The following is a 22,299-nucleotide window of genomic DNA, read 5'->3' on the forward strand; positions in this document are numbered from 1 at the left end:
AAAGGTGCAACCTTGACCCTGCTAAGGCACATATAGGAACAATTTACTAAATTAACCACAACTCTTTCATTAACAGAAATAGTACATAGTAAGTAATAATATTAAGAATTCAAAACACACCCTCAAATTGCTGATTAAAGAAGGTTAAAGCATGCTAATTTACAGAAACTGATAGGGAGTCCAAGAAAACTCCAAATAAACCAAGAAAAACAGTAATAGTTAATACTGTAGAAGCATATTAAAAAGGAAATAGAGGAAGTAGGTAGCTTCAGTTTCAGACTAGAAGGACATGAACAGTATTTTCCCACCTACGAATAGGTGAGTGTGAAATGAGAGATATTCCATGAAAGGAGATAATGGAGCAGACAAACAGAATACTTTTAACTCCAAAGTCAAATATAAGCAAGAAGAAAAGCAGAGCAAAATCTTGAGAAAATATGGGTGGTGGGACAAGAAATTTTACTTATAGAAAATCAAATAATCAGCCAGACAAACGCCATGACAAGGGGAAAAAGAAAGAAAGAAGGAGAAACAGAAGAAGGGAACAAAAAGCTGTGGGATTCTGGTCTTCCCCACTAAAGAATAAAGGTAAAGCAAATAAATGCAACTATGCAAATCTTGAGTTTCAGCTAAAGAGAAAAAGTGTTACTTTATGTTCTTTTTCTCTCTCGTTTTTCTTACCTACTGTACCACCTAGTTCATGTATGGCGTACAATATCTGAATTTGCTAATTTGGTTGGAAGTAAAAGATAATTGGAGAGTGAAACCAGGTTATCACTGCCAAAGAGGAAAATTGGATCGGATATCCACTAGTGGCAATCCTAATTACTTGCTAACAGCAATGTCTGGTTTTAAATCCTTCTTCTTCTTCTTCCCAGAAGAAGTACTCTGGGGTTGCTAGTAGTGTAAAAGAGAAAAGATAAAGAGATCCCAGTACAGACATTGTTCTTTATTTCGAAAGGGGATAACTTGAGGAGCCAATTCTGTGAATTTGATGGTTACTTGTCTGACTGTTGTTCTTTTTACTCTCAGGTTTTTGATGGGCATGGTGGAGTTGATGCTGCATCATTCACTCAAAAGAATCTCCTTAAATTTATTGTAGATGATTCCCATTTCCCATCGATGGTAAAATAAGCTGTCAGGAATGCTTTTGCAAAAGCCGATAATGCGCTAGCTGATACGAAGTCTCTTGATAGTACCTCTGGAACAACTGCTCTAGTCGCACTTATTTTAGGACGGTAAGACATTGATCTCTGCTTCTGTGTAGTTCAGTAGTAAGTTCTAATTCTTCATGTCGGAAGGGAGCAACAAGTAATGAGTCCATCACTGTCCCTAAACATTGTTTATGCAAAATTATGAATATTTTGGACTATTGTTTGTGTTCTGATCAAATGGTAGATACCTTTGTACTGAAAGGAAAGACATCATCGAAACCTAAACACAAAGTTTATCAGATTGGCGAATGTCTATAATGAAATAGAGGCAAGTTGAAAAATTGGAAGATAAAATGATGCTAAAATCATTGCAGCCGAAAATCATATCGCTATACTTGTTTTTCCTTAGCTTCGTAAGGGACGGACACATGTTAGTCCACTTTTCTTTTGGCATATCGATTTTGCAACTTTTTCTAGGGGTTCTCCAAATTTCTTTTTAGTTTACAGCTGACAAGGCTTTTATTTGATTCGAGATGAGAGTAGTTTGAACACGTGCAATAGGCCCTTATGGCCGAGTAAATGGATTACTGCTTTGAAATGTAAGTCCATCGTGTAAAAGTGATCTTCCTATTGATTTCGGCCTTCAAATTACATTCCATGTAAGGGCAAACCTTTCGTTTTAGATATGATTTTCATTTACAAGGACAACTTTGGACCTGCATCTATGTATTTATTACATTTATCTTTCCTGCGTATCCCACATAGTTGTCTCAAATTGTAACTTGCACTCATTTATTTGTTATATTTTCTTTTGTAATACACAGGACCATGCTAATAGCTAATGCTGGGGACTCTCGAGCTGTACTAGGGAAGCGCGGAAGAGCAATTGAATTGTCAAAAGACCACAAGCCAAATGCTACTTCCGAGAAATTGAGAATTGAAAAACTAGGGGGAACAATATTAGATGGCTACCTCAACGGCCAGCTATCAGTTGCACGAGCACTGGGTGACTGGCACATAAAGGGCGCCAAAGGTTCAAAGGGCCCCTTAAGCTCAGAGCCAGAGTTCGAAGAAGTGGTCCTGACAGAAGAGGATGAGTTCTTAATAATTGGCTGCGATGGCTTATGGGATGTCATGAGCAGCCAATATGCAGTAACAATTGTAAGAAAGGAGCTCATGCTGCATAATGATCCTGAGAAATGCTCAAAATTTCTTGTCAAGGAGGCACTAAAGTGTAACAGCTGTGATAATCTAACCGCTCTTGTAATCTGCTTCTCTCATGATCCGCCACCTCGAATTGAAATACCAAGAACTACAAGGAGAAGAAGTATATCAGCTGAAGGACTGGATCTTCTAAAGGGGGTGTTAAGTGACATATGAAAAGGAGAGTTTGGCAACTTTTTGTAGAGATAAATTAGCATACACCATAGGTCAGCAATTTTTCTGAGTTTCTGCTGTCCATGGTACTTACTGATTGTTGGTGAGTAACATGGAGCTCCTGTAACCTTGGAGCCTCCACGAACTCGATGTTTATCCTTTTTCTGTTACTATTCTTTGAATGTTATGTGCTGATTATCATTATAAGATGCAAGATGCATTCATAGCCAAAGGGGTTCAGTCTGGCCTTGTGAAGGGACTGACCATAATCTATGAAATGAATGGATTGTGTTTTCCAGTTTTCCTCCCCTCCAGAATTCAAAAGAAGAAAAAGTCAATAGTTTCCTTTCTCTACAAAATGATTGTAACGCTGAGCATTACTCGTGCAAACAAGATGGATGTTCTTGGTATGTCACTTTTGTTACATTGCTTCTATGTTTGATTCACTTGCCAAAAAGGGAACAGAGCATTTGGTTTTCAAGAATTTAGCCTTAGCATGAGCTATAGCCTATAGGGTACTCCATCCTCCTTCCGCAAAAGCTCAAAAGCACAAGCATAACAAATTCCTCAAATCTACTCACTTGTACCAGTGGATTTTCTGCAGATGCACATACTTGAGTAATGAAGCCTCAGCCTGCTAGTAATTTTATAAATCATTCCTACTTTTGACATTTTTTAGATTATGTTGAATTGTATCAAATCCATTTTTGGTTTTGAAAAGAGTAGTTCTTGATAAAACTGCGAGAGTTTTTCTTTTTATTTTAACTGAACACAAAGGAACAATATTTGTCGACATAACTAGAATGACCACATGAGATCCTTTCTCTCCCACTTGATACTTTAGAATGCACCATGCTTATTGAGATAAACATGCTTGCACATCTTTTTGAACTTGAATTAAAATTTAAGAAAACTCAGACGCTACAGAATAATTCAAAGAATAATTGGTCAAGAAAGCATTATAACTTTTTAGGATTCTCTTCTTTTCAAACAACATACTATTAAAGTAATATGGAAATAATGGAATAATAGAAGTAACAAAAGAGCTTGTAATCTTTAAAATGAACCCTATCTTGGAAAAATGACAAAGTATAGTCGCTCTCAAAATAACAGCCGAGAAAACTATTATATATATATATATATATATATATATATATATATATATATATATATGTTATATACAAAAAATATACAAATTTTATGCACTTTTTTACCTATCGAATGTAAATAATTTCGGTCGCACGCTAAAAGTGATGCTTGCCTTATCATCTTTTATAAGGTACTTCAGCTAGCTAAATGAAATAGCAGCTCAAAACACTTCATCTATTATTACGCAAATAGCCGGTCAGGTTCAATGTTTATTTTTTCTAGCCAGTATATATTATTTATACATAGTTGTATATATAATATACATGAATTTATATATATATATATATATATATATATATATATATATATTATTTTTTAATTTAAGAGATTAGGTGAGTGATGGCTATTTGGGTTAATTCTTCAAAATGAAAGCCCATGACATGATGGCCCAGAAGTTCAGGCCCAAATTTAAAATTGCACAAACTAGATTCTCCAGTCACCGGCGCAGCAAACATCAGTAGCCCCTACTCTACAGCAAAACCCCAATTTACGCCGCCACATTTTGCAGCATGGCGACGCTAAAAGAGATCTTAACACGCCGCCCTATCTCAGCCACGATCCGTCTCACCGTCGATGCGGGTGCAGCTAAGCCCGGACCACCAGTAGGCCCCGCCCTGGGTCAATACAAACTCAACTCCATGGCTTTCTGCAAGGACTTCAATGCTCGGACCCAGAAGTTCAAGAGCGGTACACCCATGGCCGTAACCATTACGGCGTTCAAGGATGGTACTTTCGAGTTCACCGTTAAGTCTCCTTCAGTTACTTGGTACCTAAAGCAGGCTGCTGGAATTGAGCTGGGAAGTGGCCGCCCTGGTCATGTAACGGCGTCAACTCTAACCCTAAAGCACGTTTATGAAATTGCTAAAATCAAACAGAGTGATCCGTTTTGCCAGTACATGCCCTTGGAGTCGATTTGTAAGTCTATTATTGGGACGGCGAATTCTATGGGGATTAAAGTGCAGAAAGAGCTGGATTAAATGAAACTATTGAACGGTATTTTTGCTATTTCTGTAGTTTTGTACTAAGATTTGGAAATGAAGAGTAGTAAAGTTGGTTGAAGTAATGATTTTGCTGTTTAAGGAAGCATGATATGAATTATGAATGTTTTCTTAGCAATAAAGTTAGTTTTTTTAAGTCCATTAGAGTTGTTTGATCAAGATTAATGCTTTTTGATACCGTTATTGTGAATCAAGAAGAATGAGCTAACCTATGTGGATTCTACTGCCTCTCTTTTTCTATTTGTGTGTGTAAGCATTAGTTATCATAGGTAGAGCCGAGGATGGAAAATTAGACTGATCATTTTTGCTATTGATACAAGGTCTGTTACCATGGTAGTAATCCTTATATGGTGCAATCTTGGTTTAGGGAAATGTTCCTTTATAGGTTAGAGAATGGATGGCTGCGGTAAGAAGGATGTAGCCAACGAATAGCGGTTACTAAAATGGTGTTATGTCAGATTGATTCATACTTGGTGCATGTTGTCACAACTTATTCTGGATTTTTGAATTGTATGTTCAAGTAACTGTCTGTTTTTGCCTGTTGCTCTGGATACTTCTGACAGAATTGGATTATACAGGGAATATTAGCACGACTCCTGCTGAATGATGACACCCACGAAAAGGGAAAAGGTTCAAAAGTTAGCCTGTGTTTGTCACAGAATAAGACAGGTTCTGTAGTGTTTTCTCACGGATTCTTTTCTTTGAAATTTAGCTCGTTTATTTGATAAGTTTGCTGAGTTCTCTGCTGTTAGTTTTGGCGTTCATCTAGAAAGCACTCCGTGCAATTTTTTAGTCAAGTCTTCCTTTTCTACATTTGCCGTTTCACAATTTTTTTTACTCTTCCATTGGAGGTAGTCTCTAATCTTAGTCTTATAAAATAGACCATATCTTTAATGCCCTAATGTAAGTATAGATTCCATAGCCACCTCTTGCATCGAGTTGGGAGCTTGGTGTCTGTCTTATCTTTAATTATCAGTCCCTCTTAGCATCCTTAAGCTGTTGAAACCATAGCTGCCTGTGTATTTTCTTTGCCATATCCTATTCTTTTCCTCATTTTATGCATCTAAGTTTCCTGACAGGAGATTGTAAGCCAGTTGTCAGGTTTGATCATTGATTGCCATTTTCCGTAAATGTTGTTCTTTAACTATTTACTAGAGTACTTGAAAAGCCCTTACTGAGAACTTCTGCTTAAGTGTAGTAGGCATCTACCTAGTAGGTTCTTGCTTTTCTTTTATCCTTGTTACCTTAAGTCTTAACAGCTCTGTAATTTGAGCGATCATTGTTGCATATCTAGAGCTAAATGAGATAGATCTGGCATTGCTGGTTGTACATATAGAGCATTGCAAATTGTAACCCCTCTCTCTCTCTCTCTCTCTATATATATATATATATATATATGACTGCAAATGGTTAGTGTTGAGTTCTCACTACACTTTCGTTCATCTTAGTGTCGGGCTTTATCTACTGGTTATTATTGTGCTTTTTTTTTTTTTTGTATATAGTAGTAATAGAGAAAAATGAAAAATCAAATCTCAGGAGTATGCTTTTGGATATTCAGTGAGTTGCTGTGAGTCATCTCGAATGCTTTTTTCTTTTTGAAAAATATCACTGAAGCTTCTTTTTTGTTTTCACCATCAAAATTTCAGATATATTTCCTGATAAGTTCCTGTAAAGTACAACACTAGTACAAGTGTACAATACTATGGTTCTTATGTTACCTGCCAATGCAGTTGTGAATTGGAGAGTCCAAATGGATTGACATATCTGTACAAGATATCCTGCGAACTTTTGAGCACACAAATGAGTAGTAGGTTAAACATATATACATAATTAGTGTTTACCTTATCAATAAAATACATAAATACATAGTTAGATTCATTAATTTGCGTATTAGGCAGAAGAACATCATGGAAGATTACAATAAAAGTGAATTTCAAGTGATATACATATAATTGACACCCTTTCGCCAGAAAATTAAGTTATGTAGATAAGTAAAAATTCTTTATATATTAATTTTGTATATCTAATTTCTTATATTTAGACTCTCATTGGTGAAAATTCTGGACTCTTTGTGTATTAGGTCTTTATAACCATTTTTTAATCCTACGGTGCAACGTATCCACACTCCACAGTGAAGCTGGTGTTGCTTTCTTGTTCCTACCACAATTTTTTTAGCATTTTACTTATTTTAATTATAATTGTTGGTAGACGAAAAGTAATGTGGTCAACGTCGACTAGTAAACAGTAGGGATCATAGTCGGGGAGTCAACAATGGTCGAGGTCAAGTATCAAGAGCAGTAGTAACGGAGGTGGTACTTCGCTGTTAGATTTCGCTAAGGCTTTTGTGCTGGTGACTGTGAACTCGACTTTTCCAAAGAGGGAGGAACATCTAGTAACTTTCCAAAGTTCGGCGGTGAAGACTCGGATAAATTACCTTCTCTTCAGAAGGTGTGATAGAGGGTTGTGCAAGGATTGCAAGGTTATCCCGGGAGAGACCCTCGCGACTCAGCATAGGCTCTTAGTAATGGACATCGGCATTATGATAAAGAGGAAGAAGAGGTATGCTCGTGGTCGACCGAGGATTAGATGGGGAGCTTTAACCAATGATAAAGCCCAGGAGTTGGAGGGGAGGTTATCCGCTATGGGAGCTTGGAGGAGTAGTGGAGACGCGAGCACTATGTGGTCAACGACGGCGAACTACGTGAAGGAGGCGGCGAGAGAGGTGCTAGGGATATCGAAGGGTTTTCTGGAGGCATCAAGGCGACTGGTGGTGGAATGACGTAGTCCAAGGTAAAGTAGAGGCGAAAAAGGTAGCGAACGCAAAGTTGGCAGGGAGCACAAGCGAGAAGGAGAGGAAAGAGAATAGAGAGAGGTACAAGGTAGCGAGGAAGGAGGCAAAGCTGGCGGTCACGGAGGCTAAGAATGCAGTGTTTGCTCGTCTATACGAGGAATTAGGGGAGAAAGGCGGGGACATGAAGTTGTTTCGGCTGGCTAAAGCGAGGGAGAGGAAGGCCTCAGATCTGGACCAAGTAAGGTGCATTAAAGACGAGGATGGTAGAGTATTGATGGGAGAGTCCCAGATTTAGCAGAGATGACAGACGTACTTCTATGGTATTCTAAACGAGGAGGGGGACCGGGATATAGCGCTAGGGGATTTGGGGCATTCAGAGAGTCTCCGAGATATTAGGTATTGCAGGCGCATTAAGGTGGAGGAGGTCGTGGGGGCTTTGCGTAAGATGAGTAGGGGTAGAGCGACCGGGCCAGACGAAATTTCGATTGGGTTTTATAAGTGTGTGGGTAGAGTAGGATTGGAGTGGCTGACTGGGTTGTTCAATGTAATTTTTAGGACGAAGAGGATGTCGGAGGAGTGGAGGTCGAGTACAGTGGTTCTGTTGTACAAGAACAAAGGTGATATCCAGTGTTGTAACAATTATAAGGGTATCAAGTTACTAAGCCATACCATGAAAGTCTAGGATAGGGTGGTGAAGGTGATGGTGAGGGTGAGGAAGACGACGTCTATATCCGACAATCACTTTGGGTTCATGTAGGGTCGCTCCACTACGGAAGCTATCCACCTTATTAGGAGGTTGGTAGAACATTACATGTATAAGAAGAAGGATCTGCACTTGGTGTTTATTGACTTAGAGAAATCGTATGACAAGGTCCCTAGAGAGGTGCTCTGGAGATGTCTTGAAGCAAAGGGCGTGCCGGTAGCCTACATAAGAGCGATCAAGGACATGTATGATGGAGCTAAGACTAAGGTTAGGACTGTGGGAGGCGACTCAGAGCATTTTTCGGTTGTTATGGGATTACACCAAGGCTCCACGCTTAGCCCGTTCTTATTTGCTTTGGTGATGGATGCACTGACACACCATATTTAAGGGGATGTGTCATGGTATATGTTATTTACTGATGACATAGTCCTAATTGATGAGACGAGGGTCGGTGTTGACGAGAGATTGGAGGTTTGGAGACAGACCCTCGAGTCTAAGGGTTTCAAATTGAGCAGGTCTAAGACAGAGTACCTGGAGTGCAAGTTTAGCGCTGAGTCGAGGGAAGTAGGCAGGGACGTGAGGCTTGGATCACAAGTCATCCCCAAGAGAGATAACTTCAAGTACCTTGGGTCGGTGATTCTGGGGGACGGAGATATCGACGAGGTTGTCACTCACCTTATAGGGGCGGGCTGGATGAAATGGAGGCTTGCATCTGGAGTCTTGTGTGACAAGAAAGTGTCACTGATACTCAAAGCTAAGTTTTCTAGAGCTGTGGTTAGACCGGCCATGTTGTATGGGGCAGAGTGTTGGCCGGTTAAGAACTCTCATATCCAGAGGATGAAGGTAGCAGAGATGAGGATGCTGAGGTGGATACGCGGGCACACTAGGATAGACAAGATTAGGAATAAAGATATTCGGAAGAAGGTGAGCGTGACCCCTGTGGATGACAAGATGTGGGAAGCGAGACTCAGATGGTTCGGGCACGTGCGGAGGAGAAGCCTTGATGCTCCGGTGAGGAGGTGTAAGCGGTTGACCGTGGTGGGTACGAGAAGAGGTAGACGACGGCCTAAGAAGTATTGGGGAGAGGTGATCAGGCAGGACATGGTACGACTGCAGATTTCCGAGGACATGGTCCTTGATAGGAAGGTCTGGAGGTTAGGCATTAGGGTTGTAGGTTAGGGGTAGTAGAGCTTTCCTTACTTCAAAATCGGGGTAAGGCGGGGTTGGATTAGGGTTGATCTTAGATTGCTTGCAGTTTATGTTGAGTCCACGCTATCCCTGCTGTTTATCTTAGCCCCGGGCCTTAGATACTTGTTACTGTTATTGCATGTCATTTATCTTTTGGTTGTTATGCTTCTGTTATTATTACGGTTTCTACTGGAGTTACTAATGAATTTTCTTTTCTTATTTTTTATTTCCGTCTTTCTGAGCCGAGGGTCTATCGGAAATAGCCTATCTGCCCTATCGGGAAAGGGGTAAGGTCTGTGTACACATTATCCTCCCCAGACCCCACTTTGTGGAACTTTACTAGGTAATTGTTGTTGTTGTTGTTGTTGTTGTTGTTGTTGTTGTTATTCTCTATACTTGTATTTTTAGGGTTGACAGGGGGTATGTCCCATATAGATAGAAAAAGAGATAAGTGGAAATGAGGGAAATCTTGATTTTGATAAGAACACTTTTTGAGAAGAAGACTCTCTCTCTAGAAAAGAGACAAACATTATCTTTCTAATAAGATTCTTCCTTCCATTATTCCATACTTTTCCATTCGATCCAATCCAAGAATAGTTCTAATATTCTAGGATTTGTCTATCACTCATCATTATCAGAAAGACGAATCATCCACCTCATTCAATATTGAGTGAATCTTCCTCCTTATTTATGTTAATACCATTTATTGTCATTTATTGAATAATATTCTCTTACCATCACTAAGACTTTTCGGAATTGTAAATGTATACTGCATTTAATCCCTTACCAATATTATCTTGCAACATTCATGCTAGCTAGTTATAAATCTAGAGATATTATAATTAACTTGGTTTAACTCCTTGTTACATAAAATTAATTAGTTTAACCAAGAAGTTACAACTTTTTGGTCAAACACCTGCCACACATTTTTAGCATTTTACTTATTTTTAATTAATGGTAGACAAGTCACTGTTAGCGAAACCTTTATAGACCATTTTAATAGAGTGAAAGCAACATTCTGTTTTTATTTCAACCTCAAACCTAAGAGAAAGACGAAAAAAAGAAAAGAAAAGAGAGAGAGAGAGAGGAAATCTCCTGCGATTTTTGGTTATGTACCACTTACCTTTCTGATGTTTCCTATATTACAGAAATCTCTATTATTTATTTAAATTTGTCTAAATTAAGGCCCTGTTTTCTAAGGGTGTATGATAATAGGTGAATTTAACTATATTCAGGCCCTAAATAACCGCCTTCTTGCATAGTTTTAATAATAAAAGTGATAACAAAATGCTCTTATTAGTGCTTTTCATGATTTGCAGGTTATATATGACTAGGGAAGGCTAGGGAGCACTTTTGGAGTCAAAAAAATGAAGAAAGAGAGGCCAACCGTGAAATGTCCCAAGTGAACCACGCAAAAATAGGCTGAAGAATCAGAAAAATGACTCTGCCGCGGTTCCACCGCGACCGCGGCAGAACCGCGGTGAAGGATGCTCGCGGATAGAAGGAGATTCAGAGGAGTTTTTTGGCCGCGTTTCCACCGCGACCGCGGCAGAACCGCGGCAGGCGCGAGAAAAGTGCAGGGACTAAAGTGCAAACACGGGATTTTTAGCCCTAAAACCTATTTTAAACATTAGACTTCGCCCAAGAGAGGCATGTATTATTTTGGAGAGTATCTTGGCAAGAAAAACAATTGTGAGAGATCACCCAAAACATCTTTCTTCTTTTCTTTGATTTTGATTGCTAGTTTATGATGGATCTTATCTTAGTTTGTTTACCCATAGTTATGAGTAGCTAAATCTTTTGTCTAAGGTTTTGATGGAACCTATTGGGGGATGAACTTCTTGTTTATGTGAATACAAATTGCTAGTTTCAATCTTTATTTATTCAACTATGTTCTTGTTGTAGTTAATTGATAGGATCCTCAATTAGCTGTGCCTATTTAGTGTGCATAACTCGGGAGAGAGTGCATATTTAGGTTATTGTTGAATAACACCACTCCTAAAGTATAAGAGGAATCTATAACTGCGGGTTTAAAGGCGGGATTAGGGATAACGAAGCCTTGGGTGCAATCTTAAGTGAACTGTGTTAATTAAAGCTAGCTAGTGTATCTCGGGAGAGTGCAATAGTATATTACTGTGATTACTCGGGAGAGATTTATGGTAAGACGAGCGTTCATGATTGATAGAGAAGTGTTGGTACATTTGTATGAAGCATAAACAGAAGGGATTCCATCAATAGGGGAAATCTTTACCTTAGCTTTATCTCATCATTGTTTACAACCTTAGCGTTTTAGTTTACAGCCTGTTTAATTTACTTGCAATCTTAGTTACTAAAGAAACCATCAACTTGTGACTCAAACATTTGGGAAGCTGGTTCTGAAGAGTTTAGTGGGTCTAAAGATTGTGATTGATAGGTTAACTCTATGTGGGATTCGACTCCGGACTTGTAAACCGGATTATATTTACAATGACCGCATTGTCCTTTTTATAAGGCATAGTTGGGCGTGATCAAATTTTGGCGCCGTTGTCGGGGAGTTAACGGAATTATCAATTACCATTGATAGAAATACAAAAATTCTTAGTGTAGGCAGTTTCTCTACACCCAATTTTTGATTGAAACTTTTGACGGTTGTTGACTTGGTTGCACAGGTGTATGCCTAGAAACTCTACCAGGACTCGAGAACTACTTGAAGGACTCTCAGACCCTGAGAAAATATTCAGGGCATTGAACCGTGCCAACAGAAGACTTCAACCACCTCAACAAACATACAAATTCGAAACTGACATGGGAGACGCAATCGACCCCAACGGAAACGGCAGGCATGAGCAAGTCAACTTGAATGTCAGAGAAGCGGCACCTCTGGTGCCCGAGGGTGCACTGTATGACTAGGCACATCCCACAACTGACAATTTGGCTACTGCCATAGTTGTGCCCGCAATACAAGCTGAGTTGTTCCAGATCACAAATAACATGCTGCACTTGTTGCAAAACAAGGGACTCTTCTCTAGGACACAACTTGAAGATCCTCAGCAACACCTGAAGAACTTCCTGCCAATCTGCAAGACCCAGAGGCAGCCCAATGTCACTCCAGAGGCTATCAGGCTATTATTGTTCTCATTCTCCGTGACAGGAGTTGCACAGGTTTGGCTAAACTCTCTCCCCATAAATTCTATAGCAACATGGGATGAGTTAGTCAAGCAGTTTCATAACAAGTTTCATCCACCCAACAAAACTGCCCAACAAATTGATGAGATCGTGAGCTTCAAGCAGAAGCCGATGGAGACACTGCATGAAACATGGGGCAGGTTCAAAGGAATGTTGGTTATGTGTCCACATCATGGTATTCCAGAACAGATGTTGGGACAACAATTTTATATGAGACTGTCAGATGGGTTGAAGAATATTGTGGATGCCTCAGCTGGTGGGGCATTCCTGAGCAAGACATGGAGTGAAGGTCAGAGTTTACTAGATAAAATGGCACAGAATTCGGGATGGACATCCAGGAATGCACCCATCACTCCAGTGGTGCACTCAGTGCCTCTTGATCCTTCAAACACTATGGCTAAAAATATGGCGACTCTCCTGACACAAATGAGCATCCTCACCAAAAAGGTGGAGGAATCAGAGCAGAAGCAGCAGGTACACATAGTAGATACTACCAATGGGGGCCTATGCACATCTTGCATTAGTCAGCCAATTGGTAATCCTTGGAATACAGAGCTTGATCATCATCAGCAGCACCCTGCAGATACCCAAATCAATCCTAAAGATTAGGGCCCGAAGCAGCTGATGGCGGTGAGTCTCCGTAACGGCAGGGATCTCGACGAAGAGCAAGAGAGAGCTCGTGACAATATACAGGCTGAGACACTCATTCAGGTACCCGTTGAGTTGGATAAATCCACAAGGTTGACAGATGTGACAGTCCAGCCTGCTCAGGAAGAAAAGAATACTCAGCAGGAGACCGAGAAAGTTGCTGAAGCAGTTGAAGAGCTGGTAGTGGAGATAGTAGCCGAGAAAGAAAAGTCCCAAGTGATTGGGAAGAAAAGACCTCCTCCACCATTTCCACAGAGGTTAGCCAAGCATCAAAAGGAGGAGCAGTACAAAAAGTTCTTTGAGATGCTCAAGCAAATTCAGGTAAATATTCCATTGATTGAAGCCTTAAAGGAGATGCCTAGATACGCAAAAATGTTGAAAGACTTAATGTCCCGGAAATTTGATTTCCAAGACTTGGCTACGGTGGCACTTACTCAGACGTGCAGTGCAGTGGTAACTAGACTTGTTGCTGAAAATCTCTCTGATCCAGGGAGTTTTACTATTCCATGTACAATTGGAAACTTTGTTTTTGCGAAAGAACTCTGTGATTTAGGGGCCAGCATTAATCTTATGCCCCTGGTCATTTATAAGATGTTGGGCATAGGGAGAGCTAGACCCACCTCTATGTTGCTACAGCTGGCTGACGGGACTGTGAAGTGTCCATTTGGGATCCTGGATGATGTACTTATTCAGGTGGGGAAATTCGTGTTCCCTGCAGATTTTGTAATATTGGATTGCAAGGTGGATGAAGAAATTCCTATCATCTTAGGAAGACCTTTCTTGGCCACAGGGAGAGCTCTTATTGATTGTGAGACCGGGGAGCTTAAGATGAGGCTCAATGACGAAGAGATTATATTCAATGTGCAGAAATCTATGAGGCGCCCAAGTGAGTTCGCAAATTGCTCTCTTATTGATGCCGTGGATGTAATCGTATAGTCTGATGATGAAGTGTTGACGATTGAGGATCCCCTCGCTGCATGTTTGATGAATTTGGAGGAAGTGAACGGTGAGGACTTGGCAGAATGGGTGTTGGCATTGGAAGGTAGAGGGTTCTGGGATAGAGAACTAGAGTTTGAGCCCCTACACTTAGGAAAGAGACTCCTCCAGCTAAGCCATCCATTGAAGAACCACCGAAGCTGGAACTAAAGCCACTGCCAACCCACCTCAGGTATGAATTTCTGGGACCTGACTCCACTCTACCTGTTATTATCTCATCTGGTTTGTTAGATGTGCAGGTCCAACAACTTCTACAGGTATTGAAGGAGTACAAATCTGCCATTGGGTAGACCATGGCAGACATCAAGGGGATTAGCCCCGCTTACTGCATGCATAAAATTCTGCTGGAAGAAGGGCACAAACCTTCCAAGGAACATCAGAGGAGGCTGAATCCAAATATGAAGGAAGTGTGAAGAAAGAGGTGATAAAGTGGTTAGATGCGGGAATTATTTTCCCAATCTCTGACAGCAACTGGGTGAGCCCAGTTCAATGTGTGCCTAAAAAGGGTGGCATGACGGTTGTGAAGAATGACAACAATGAACTAATCTCAACGAGAACCGTCATAGGCTGGAGAATTTGCATGGATTATCGAAAGTTGAATCTAGCCACCCGGAAAGACCACTTCCCACTTCCCTTCATTGATCAAATGTTGGATGGATTGGCAGGGAGGTCACACTTTTGTTTTCTGGATGGGTACTCAGGGTACAATCAGATCTCCATTGCACCTGAGGACCGAGAGAAGACCTCCTTCACATGCCCTTATGGTATTTATACCTTCAGGAGGATGCCCTTTGGCCTATGCAATGCACCCGCCACATTCCAACGGTGCATGATGGCCATATTCACTGACATGGTTGAGGATATAATAGAGGTGTTCATGGATGACTTTCCAGTGGTGGGGAGTTCATTTGATGAGTGCCTGGTGAATTTGACACGTGTGCTGAAACGGTGCATCGAGACTAATCTGGTGTTGAACTGGGAGAAGTACCATTTTATGGTACAAGAAGACATAGTCTTGGGGCACCGGGTGTCTAGCAAGGGAATAGCGGTAGATCGAGCAAAGGTTGATGTAATAGCAAAGCTGCCTCTACCAACTTCGGTCAAAGCAATCATAAGTTTTCTTGGACATGCCGGTTTCTACCGGCGGTTCATAAAAGACCTTTTCAAAATCACCAACCCTCTCTATAAGTTATTAGAGAAAGATCACCCGTTTGTGTTTTCTGATGATTGCAGGGTAGCGTTTGAGGAGTTGAAGCAGAAGCTGGTCACAACACCCATCATTGTTGCCCCCAACTGGGAGCAACCGTTCGAACTAATGTGTGACGCTAGTGACTACGCAGTGGGGGCAGTGCTGGGCCAGCGGAAGGAAAAATTGATGCACCCAATCTACTATGTCAGTCGAACGCTGGGTGGAGCTCAACTGAACTATACGGTGGCTGAAAATAGATGCTAGCTATGGTGTTCGCATTCGACAAGTTTCGGCCCTACCTAATAGGATCAAAGGTAATTGTATACACTGACAATGCTGCTCTCAGGTACGTAATAGAAAAGAAAGACTCTAGCCACGCCTGATTCATTGGGTGTTGTTGCTGCAAGAGTTCGATCTTGAAATACGTGACCGCAAAGGCACTGAGAATCAAATCGCTGATCACCTATCACGACTTGAGGGAGCTGAAAATGTAATTGAAGTTGAGGAAATTCTGGAAACTTTTCCAGACGAGCAACTGCTTGCCATCACTCATCAGGAAGCGCCATGGTATATTGACTTGGCCAATTACCTGGCCAGTAGTATAGTTCCTCACGACCTTTCATCGGTCCAGAGGAAGCAATTTTTTCGTGAAAGCCGCTTGTACTATTGGGACGAGCCCTATCTCTTTAGAATATGCCTGAATAACATGATCCGGAGATGCGTCTCCGAGATAGAACAATATTCTATTTTGCAGGCTTGTCATGCATCGGCTTATGGTGGACACTTTGGAGGGATCAGGACAGCAGCAAAGGTGCTAGAGGCCGGATTTTTCTGGCCGACTGTGTTTAAAGATGCCCACTCATGGGTGAAGGGTTGTAATGAATGTCAATGCACCGGGAACATTTCCCGGCGCCACGAGATGCCCATGAACCCAATTTAGGAGATAGAAGTGTTCGACGTCTGGGGGATTGATTTTATGGGTCCCTTCGTCAGCTCTTATGGTAATAAGTACATCCTTGTTGTTGTAGACTATGTATCCAAGTGGGTGGAAGCTGTAGAATTGCCCACCAACGATGCGAAAGTGGTGGTGGGGTTTCTAAAGAAGAACATATTCACCCACTTCGGGACACCACGAGCGATTATCAGCGACAGAGGCACTCACTTCTGCAATAGAGCCTTCGAGAAGTTGCTTACAAAATACGATGTGCGCCACAAGGTGGCTACTCCTTACCAGACTAGTGGACAGGTTGAGGTATCCAACAGGGAAATCAAGAGTGTGTTAATGAAAACTGTGAACGCTACGAGAACTGATTGGGCGAGGAAGTTAGATGATGCACTCTGGGCCTACATGACAGCTTTCAAGACACCAATTGGTATGTCACCATACAAGTTAGTGTTTGGGAAGGCCTGTCACCTACTTGTAGAACTTGAGCATAGAGCGTGGTGGGCACTGAAACAACTAAATTTAGACATGGAAGCTACGGGCACGTCAAGATTCACAGAACTGCATGAGCTTGAGGAGTTCCGGTATCTTGCTTTTGAGAGCACAAGGCTGTACAAAGAGAGAATGAAGAGGCTACACGATCAAAACATCGTTGAGCGGAACTTCAAACCTAGGAACATGGTATTGCTATACAACTCAAGACTGAGGTTGTTCCCGGGTAAGCTGAAGTCACGATGGTCTGGACCATTTCGAGTAGTTGAAGTTTTCCCGTCAGGAGCGGTTGAAGTTGCCACTGAGAATGACTCTCGTACATTTAGAGTCAATGGTCATAGATTGAAGTTGTATATGGGTATGAGCGAGCCTAAGGAAGGGGCTGAACTGCATCTGACTGAACCACAGAGGTCGAGCGAGCCTTAAATGCGCTCTTCCTGCGTAGTGCAGCGACGTTAAATCAGGCGCTACGTGGGAGGCAACCCGCAAAATTGTTGTAAGTGTAACATAAAAAAAAACGTCATAATCAGAGACGCGGTCAGACCGCGGTCAAACCACAGTATTGACCCTTCTCTGAACCCAGGCCATCGCGGTTACACCGAGATCGCGGTAAAACCGCGGCCAGGGAGACCCTCTGAACTTGGTCTACCACGGTCCTACCGCGACCGCGACAGAACCGCGACAGACGTAGACGGGGTCCAGGTAAATTTTTCATTTTAATTTTTTTCTCTTTTCAGCTTTTACCCAAAATACCCCCCACCTACCACTAAACCCCCCCCAATTCGCTCAGATTCAGCAAAACACCCCCCACTCCCTTCTCTCTAATTTCTCTCCCACTTCTCTCTATCTTCTCTCTTCTCTTCTCATCTTCACATCACTCCATTATCATCCTCCCCTACTATCCACCTTCTTCATCCACTTTCCCTCAACCAAACAAGTAAGTTGCTCTTTCTCTCTCTCTCTCTATTTCATCTTCTAACTTAGTATAATTTAGCATAATTGTATTTAGTTTAACCCTAGGTAGGGTTAGTATAACTTTTGTCAATTTTTGCTTTCTTTTATGGTTTTTATTATTATATGGTACTGTTGTGATATTGTTTGGTGTCATAGTGTGTGGGCCTTCATGGTGTTTACGATGTTTTAGCCTAGAAATCATTTTTTTGGGGTGTAGTTGTTATTATGCACCATGTGGGTCAAAATATTGGAGTTTTCGTGATATTATGGGGCGGGTTATACCCACTCCTAATTAGGGGGTGTTATACTTGGTGATTGGGGGTGTTGTCACTGTTTGATAATATCTGCAGGAGTAGTGTGGGGTGGTGTAGGCCGAATGTTGTACGTAGTTCTGTTGTGAGGCCTCTGTGGAGATTGTAACCTTCCCTACCTTGCTTGTGTGGCTAGTCTGCCAAGAAGAACTCAATGGGGATGGTGTTTTGGTGCCATCAGGTGGCGAAGACTAAGTACCCATCTGACGGACACTAATTAGGATGAATTTGATGGTTATGAATTTTCCTGACTCATTGCAGGTATTATAGCCCATAAAAAGCAAAAGAGAGGGGCTGTCACATCCCAACAGCCGACATATGACGAGTCCAGGTTTGAATCGGAACGAGCGGAGGACAATTTTCATGCCAAGGCTGGTAAGAACTTCATTCATGAGTTGCAAATTGACCGGGCAGACCTCCGCGTGGAACAGGAGGAAATGTATGAAGAAATTTGAAGGCAAGAAATGGAATTCCTCTTTGATGACCCCGGCCCAGCAAACCGGATGATGGTTAGGGAGTTCTACGCGAACTGCCCAGCACATATGCTGCGGGAGGTGACTGTGCGAGGCACAGAGGTAGATGCCTCAATTGAAATATCCGCCAGGTATTGAGGCTACCCCGGTTCACGGGCGATATTGACTACTACCACGACAGACCAGGTGTCACGTGGGAAGTTATGACTGATGTACTTTGTGCTGGTGGGCGACCAACCTGGATCAAGGACCACATCACCCTGAACTCCAACTCTTTCATGCACTTGGCTAAGTGTTGGTTGACTGTCATCTGCAGCCGGTTCATGCCCTCCAGCAATACCACAGACGTGAACTTCAGCAGAGCCCTATTGACTTGGTGCTTCGTGACGAAGAAGGATTTTGATGCAGCACAGGTAATTGGTGACGAAATGGTCCTGCGGGGACCGCTACTGTCAAAGGGATTTTACTTCCCTTCCTTGGTGACTGCACTGTGCTTGCGGAGGAGGGTCCCCACTGATCCTGCTGATGGAGCATTGGCACCTGAAGCACCATTCTGAGCTTCACGCATCAGAGTGGGCAGGGGAACACGTACAACAATTGTGATAGATACTGAGGCTGATGACCCAGTTCCTCTTGCACCGTCCAGGAGATCTAATGACAGTGTCGGACCCTCTCGGCACCCCCATACTGGGGCAAGCTTTGCCAGATCTCAGTCTACCAGGCCGATGCTGCGTTCCATGAAGGAAGAGGTCGCGGATCTCCGCACCTCAGTGGATGGCCTATACACACGGATGGATGCCATGTCTCATAGGCAGGCCCGGTCTGAGAACAGGTTCATGGCCTGGTTCCGTGTTTTGGGGAGAGCTTGCCATGTCGACCCCAGCACAGTCTCCGACTCTGATTGAGTCTCAGGGAAGTCTTTTTATCCTTTTGCTCTTTACTTTTTTGATATGACATGGGGACATGCCATGATTTTAAGTGTGGGGTGGGAGACTTGCTCTAGTTATATGTGTACTGTACATAGACATTGTGTGTGTTGTAGCATGAAATTGATGTTGTTGTATATAATTGACTGTAATTATATTAGGAGTCTGACTTGGCCCAACGACGGACACTTGTCGACGGGTCTCTTGAGGGTCCAAGTCGAATATATTTATAAAAAAAAAAAAAATTAAGGTAGAGGACTCTTCCTGAGGACGGACCACTGGGACAGTACTCTTGAGGGAAGTAGTCCATGAAGATTTTTTTTATTTTTTTTATTTTTCTTTTTAGGTAGTGTAGTAAGTCCCCTTTGATTTTTCTTTTGGCCACGGTTCTTTTCCAAGGGTTTTTCTTGAACCGGGGTAGGTAGATTTTTCTTTTGTAGTTAAGACTAAGATGGGTAAAGGCTAGAATGCTACCTCTGATATACACACCTGCAACCAACTAAAATGAACTTGAGAGTGTGACGTCTAGGCTCAGTTGTTGACTTGTAAATCTATGCCTTAATTTTGCACATCTTGCTTTGCTTGAACGCTCGTATGAGTGTATTGATAGACTGATCCTGAACGAGTTACATGCTAAGTGTGTGTGAGATTTTACTTGCATTCTGTGCATGCATATGATACCTAGAACTTTCCCTGTGTGTTTGCAAAGCGAAATAGAAGCTGTTGGGTTTTAAAGATGATTGAGGCATTTCTTTGTGTAAGCCTACATATAATGGTGAATCCACATGTCTATATTGCCATACTTAACCCCTTTGAGCCTGAAGCCTGTTTTCTGATAACCCTATAATGACCTATATCCCTGTGTTTGAATAGCTGATGGTTTGAACATATACCTCCGAAAAGCACTTGAATCACTAAAGAACATACAAAAGTCAAAGTGTGGGGTGGTAATGAGTTAGCGAAAAAAAATGGGGAATCAGGAATGAATTATTTGAATGGTGCACTGGTACCTTAAAAAAAAAAACAGTTGCACCTAAAGGAAAGTAGGGGTCACTTGTGAAACAAAAATGTGGAGGAATGATTAGGCTGAGCAGGGAAATCGAGATAAAAGAAAGTGTGTATTAATAGTGCTTAGGGAGGTTAGTCACTACATCCAAATGTATCCTACCCGTCCCTTAGCCTACATTACAACCAAATAAAGACCTCTTGATCTTTGACTAAAACAACTCGATTAGTAGAGTACTACACTAGGGGCAAGCTTATGGTGTGTCTGTGCGGCATGTGAATGTTCTTTGCTGAGAGTGAGTGAATTCTTTCTATCTTCAGTTCCTTGTGTTTGAATTTTATGCATGTGGAACTTCTATCAGACTTTTGATGTGAGGGAATGTGACTCGGGAATAAGGCTGCTTGGTGGGCAGGGCCTGAACCGGACCGGGCCCGCGGTCCTAACGGGCCTGGTGGGCCGGTTCTGGTGTGACGGGCCGGTCTTGTAGTATTAGCCCACGAGCCCGGGACCGTTTAGCCCGGGACCGTCAGACGGGCCTGGGCTGGTCCTGGCGGGCCTAACGGGCCCAACGGCTATTTTTTTTTTTTAAAAAAAATTAAAACTCTCCAACGGCCATATTTAAAATCTAGCCGTTTGGGCTGAAAATATGACCGTTTTTAAGTTTAAAAAATGGCCATTTGTCCCCCAAACTTTATTTTAACCCCAAACTTTATATAATTACATTTTTCCCCATTTCTCAACTATAAATACCCCCTCATTCTTTCATTTTTATTCACCAATTCATCAATATCTCTCAATCTCTCTCAATCTCTCTACTACAATTACTTAATTTATTGTTTAAATTTCGTGAAAAATTGTGAAGTTGTTGAATTGAAGTTTTCAAGTGTTCAACAATTTTCAATTTTCAAGAAGTTGTTCGGCAATCCGGTAAACTCGTTTCAACTCTTACGTTTTAAGAATATATTTTTGTGTGGTTTAGTTTGCATAATTATAATTAATATGGCATTTACTTTGAAAAAAATGTTTGGTAAAGGAAAAGATAAAACCGGTGAAAGTAGTGGCCAACCAACTACCCTTCCCCCGGCTCCCCGACCTAGAAAAGATAAGCAAGTTGAAAGTAGTCGCCAACCTAGACGTCCTCCTCCTTCCGTAATTCTTGATAGTGATCACCCTTGTTTTCAATTTACCGATAGTGAATTTTACCATAATGTTGCACCAGGTGAAAGATTAGATGATGAAATTATGAATGCTCTTTATCCTTGTAAGCACGTGATTTTTGCTTTGCGAGCAATCGCTCCAAAAGAAAATAAAAATAGTGACAAATGGTTTCGCTGTACAATTGTTCGAGTTTTCGTGACATGTGTTGTTAGTTATTTGTGGATCTGTCCATTTTTGCATTTAATCATTAACAAACAAAATACAAAATATGTATGTTAGGATGATTAAACCATAATTCGGTCAGTAAAAGAAAATTCAAAAAATATATATATGTGCATCGTTCGTTCTAGGCTTTTAGTTAACTTACTTAAATATTTTTGTGATAATTGTGTTAAAATGTTGCATTGTTGTTTAGTTTTAATTTTGTTATTTTATTATTTTGTTATTTTTATTTTGTTTTAAAATAAAAATGAAATTAGAAAACAAAGAGTGAAGGAAATCGGTTTGGGCCCAAAAGAAATGAAACAAAAACAGGCCCAACCAGCACTCAGACCCAGTCCAAATCCGGCTGCCCAAGCACCAGTTCAAACGACGCCGTATAAAGGCGTTCGATCTGAGCCATTCGTCCAGGCCAATCCAACGGCTCAGGACCCCTTTCAGCAACCCGTGTTCAAACCC

The 22,299-nt window shown here is 41.5% G+C and overlaps 1 protein-coding gene, 1 long non-coding RNA gene and 1 pseudogene across 2 annotated transcripts; all 3 read left to right on the top strand.

Annotated features, from left to right (window-relative positions):
• Positions 1 to 437: 437 nt before the first annotated feature.
• Positions 438 to 3,339, top strand: LOC107764753 (putative protein phosphatase 2C 47; annotated as a pseudogene).
• Positions 3,340 to 4,103: 764 nt separating this feature from the next.
• Positions 4,104 to 4,819, top strand: LOC107805365 (large ribosomal subunit protein uL11m-like). Its single transcript, XM_016629396.2, has one exon. It carries the CDS (start codon positions 4,190 to 4,192, stop codon positions 4,655 to 4,657), a length of 468 nt encoding a protein of 155 aa, XP_016484882.1. The 5' UTR covers positions 4,104 to 4,189; the 3' UTR covers positions 4,658 to 4,819.
• A 2,075-nt stretch (positions 4,820 to 6,894) lies between these two features.
• On the top strand, positions 6,895 to 11,248 carry LOC107805362 (uncharacterized). Its single transcript, XR_001652408.2, has 2 exons — positions 6,895 to 9,703; positions 10,680 to 11,248. It is a non-coding gene; the product is annotated as an uncharacterized LOC107805362 (long non-coding RNA).
• The last annotated feature ends 11,051 nt before the right edge of the window (positions 11,249 to 22,299 follow it).

This window comes from Nicotiana tabacum, chromosome 7, assembly GCF_000715075.1.
Source record: "Nicotiana tabacum cultivar K326 chromosome 7, ASM71507v2, whole genome shotgun sequence".
NCBI classification, from domain to species: domain Eukaryota; kingdom Viridiplantae; phylum Streptophyta; class Magnoliopsida; order Solanales; family Solanaceae; genus Nicotiana; species Nicotiana tabacum.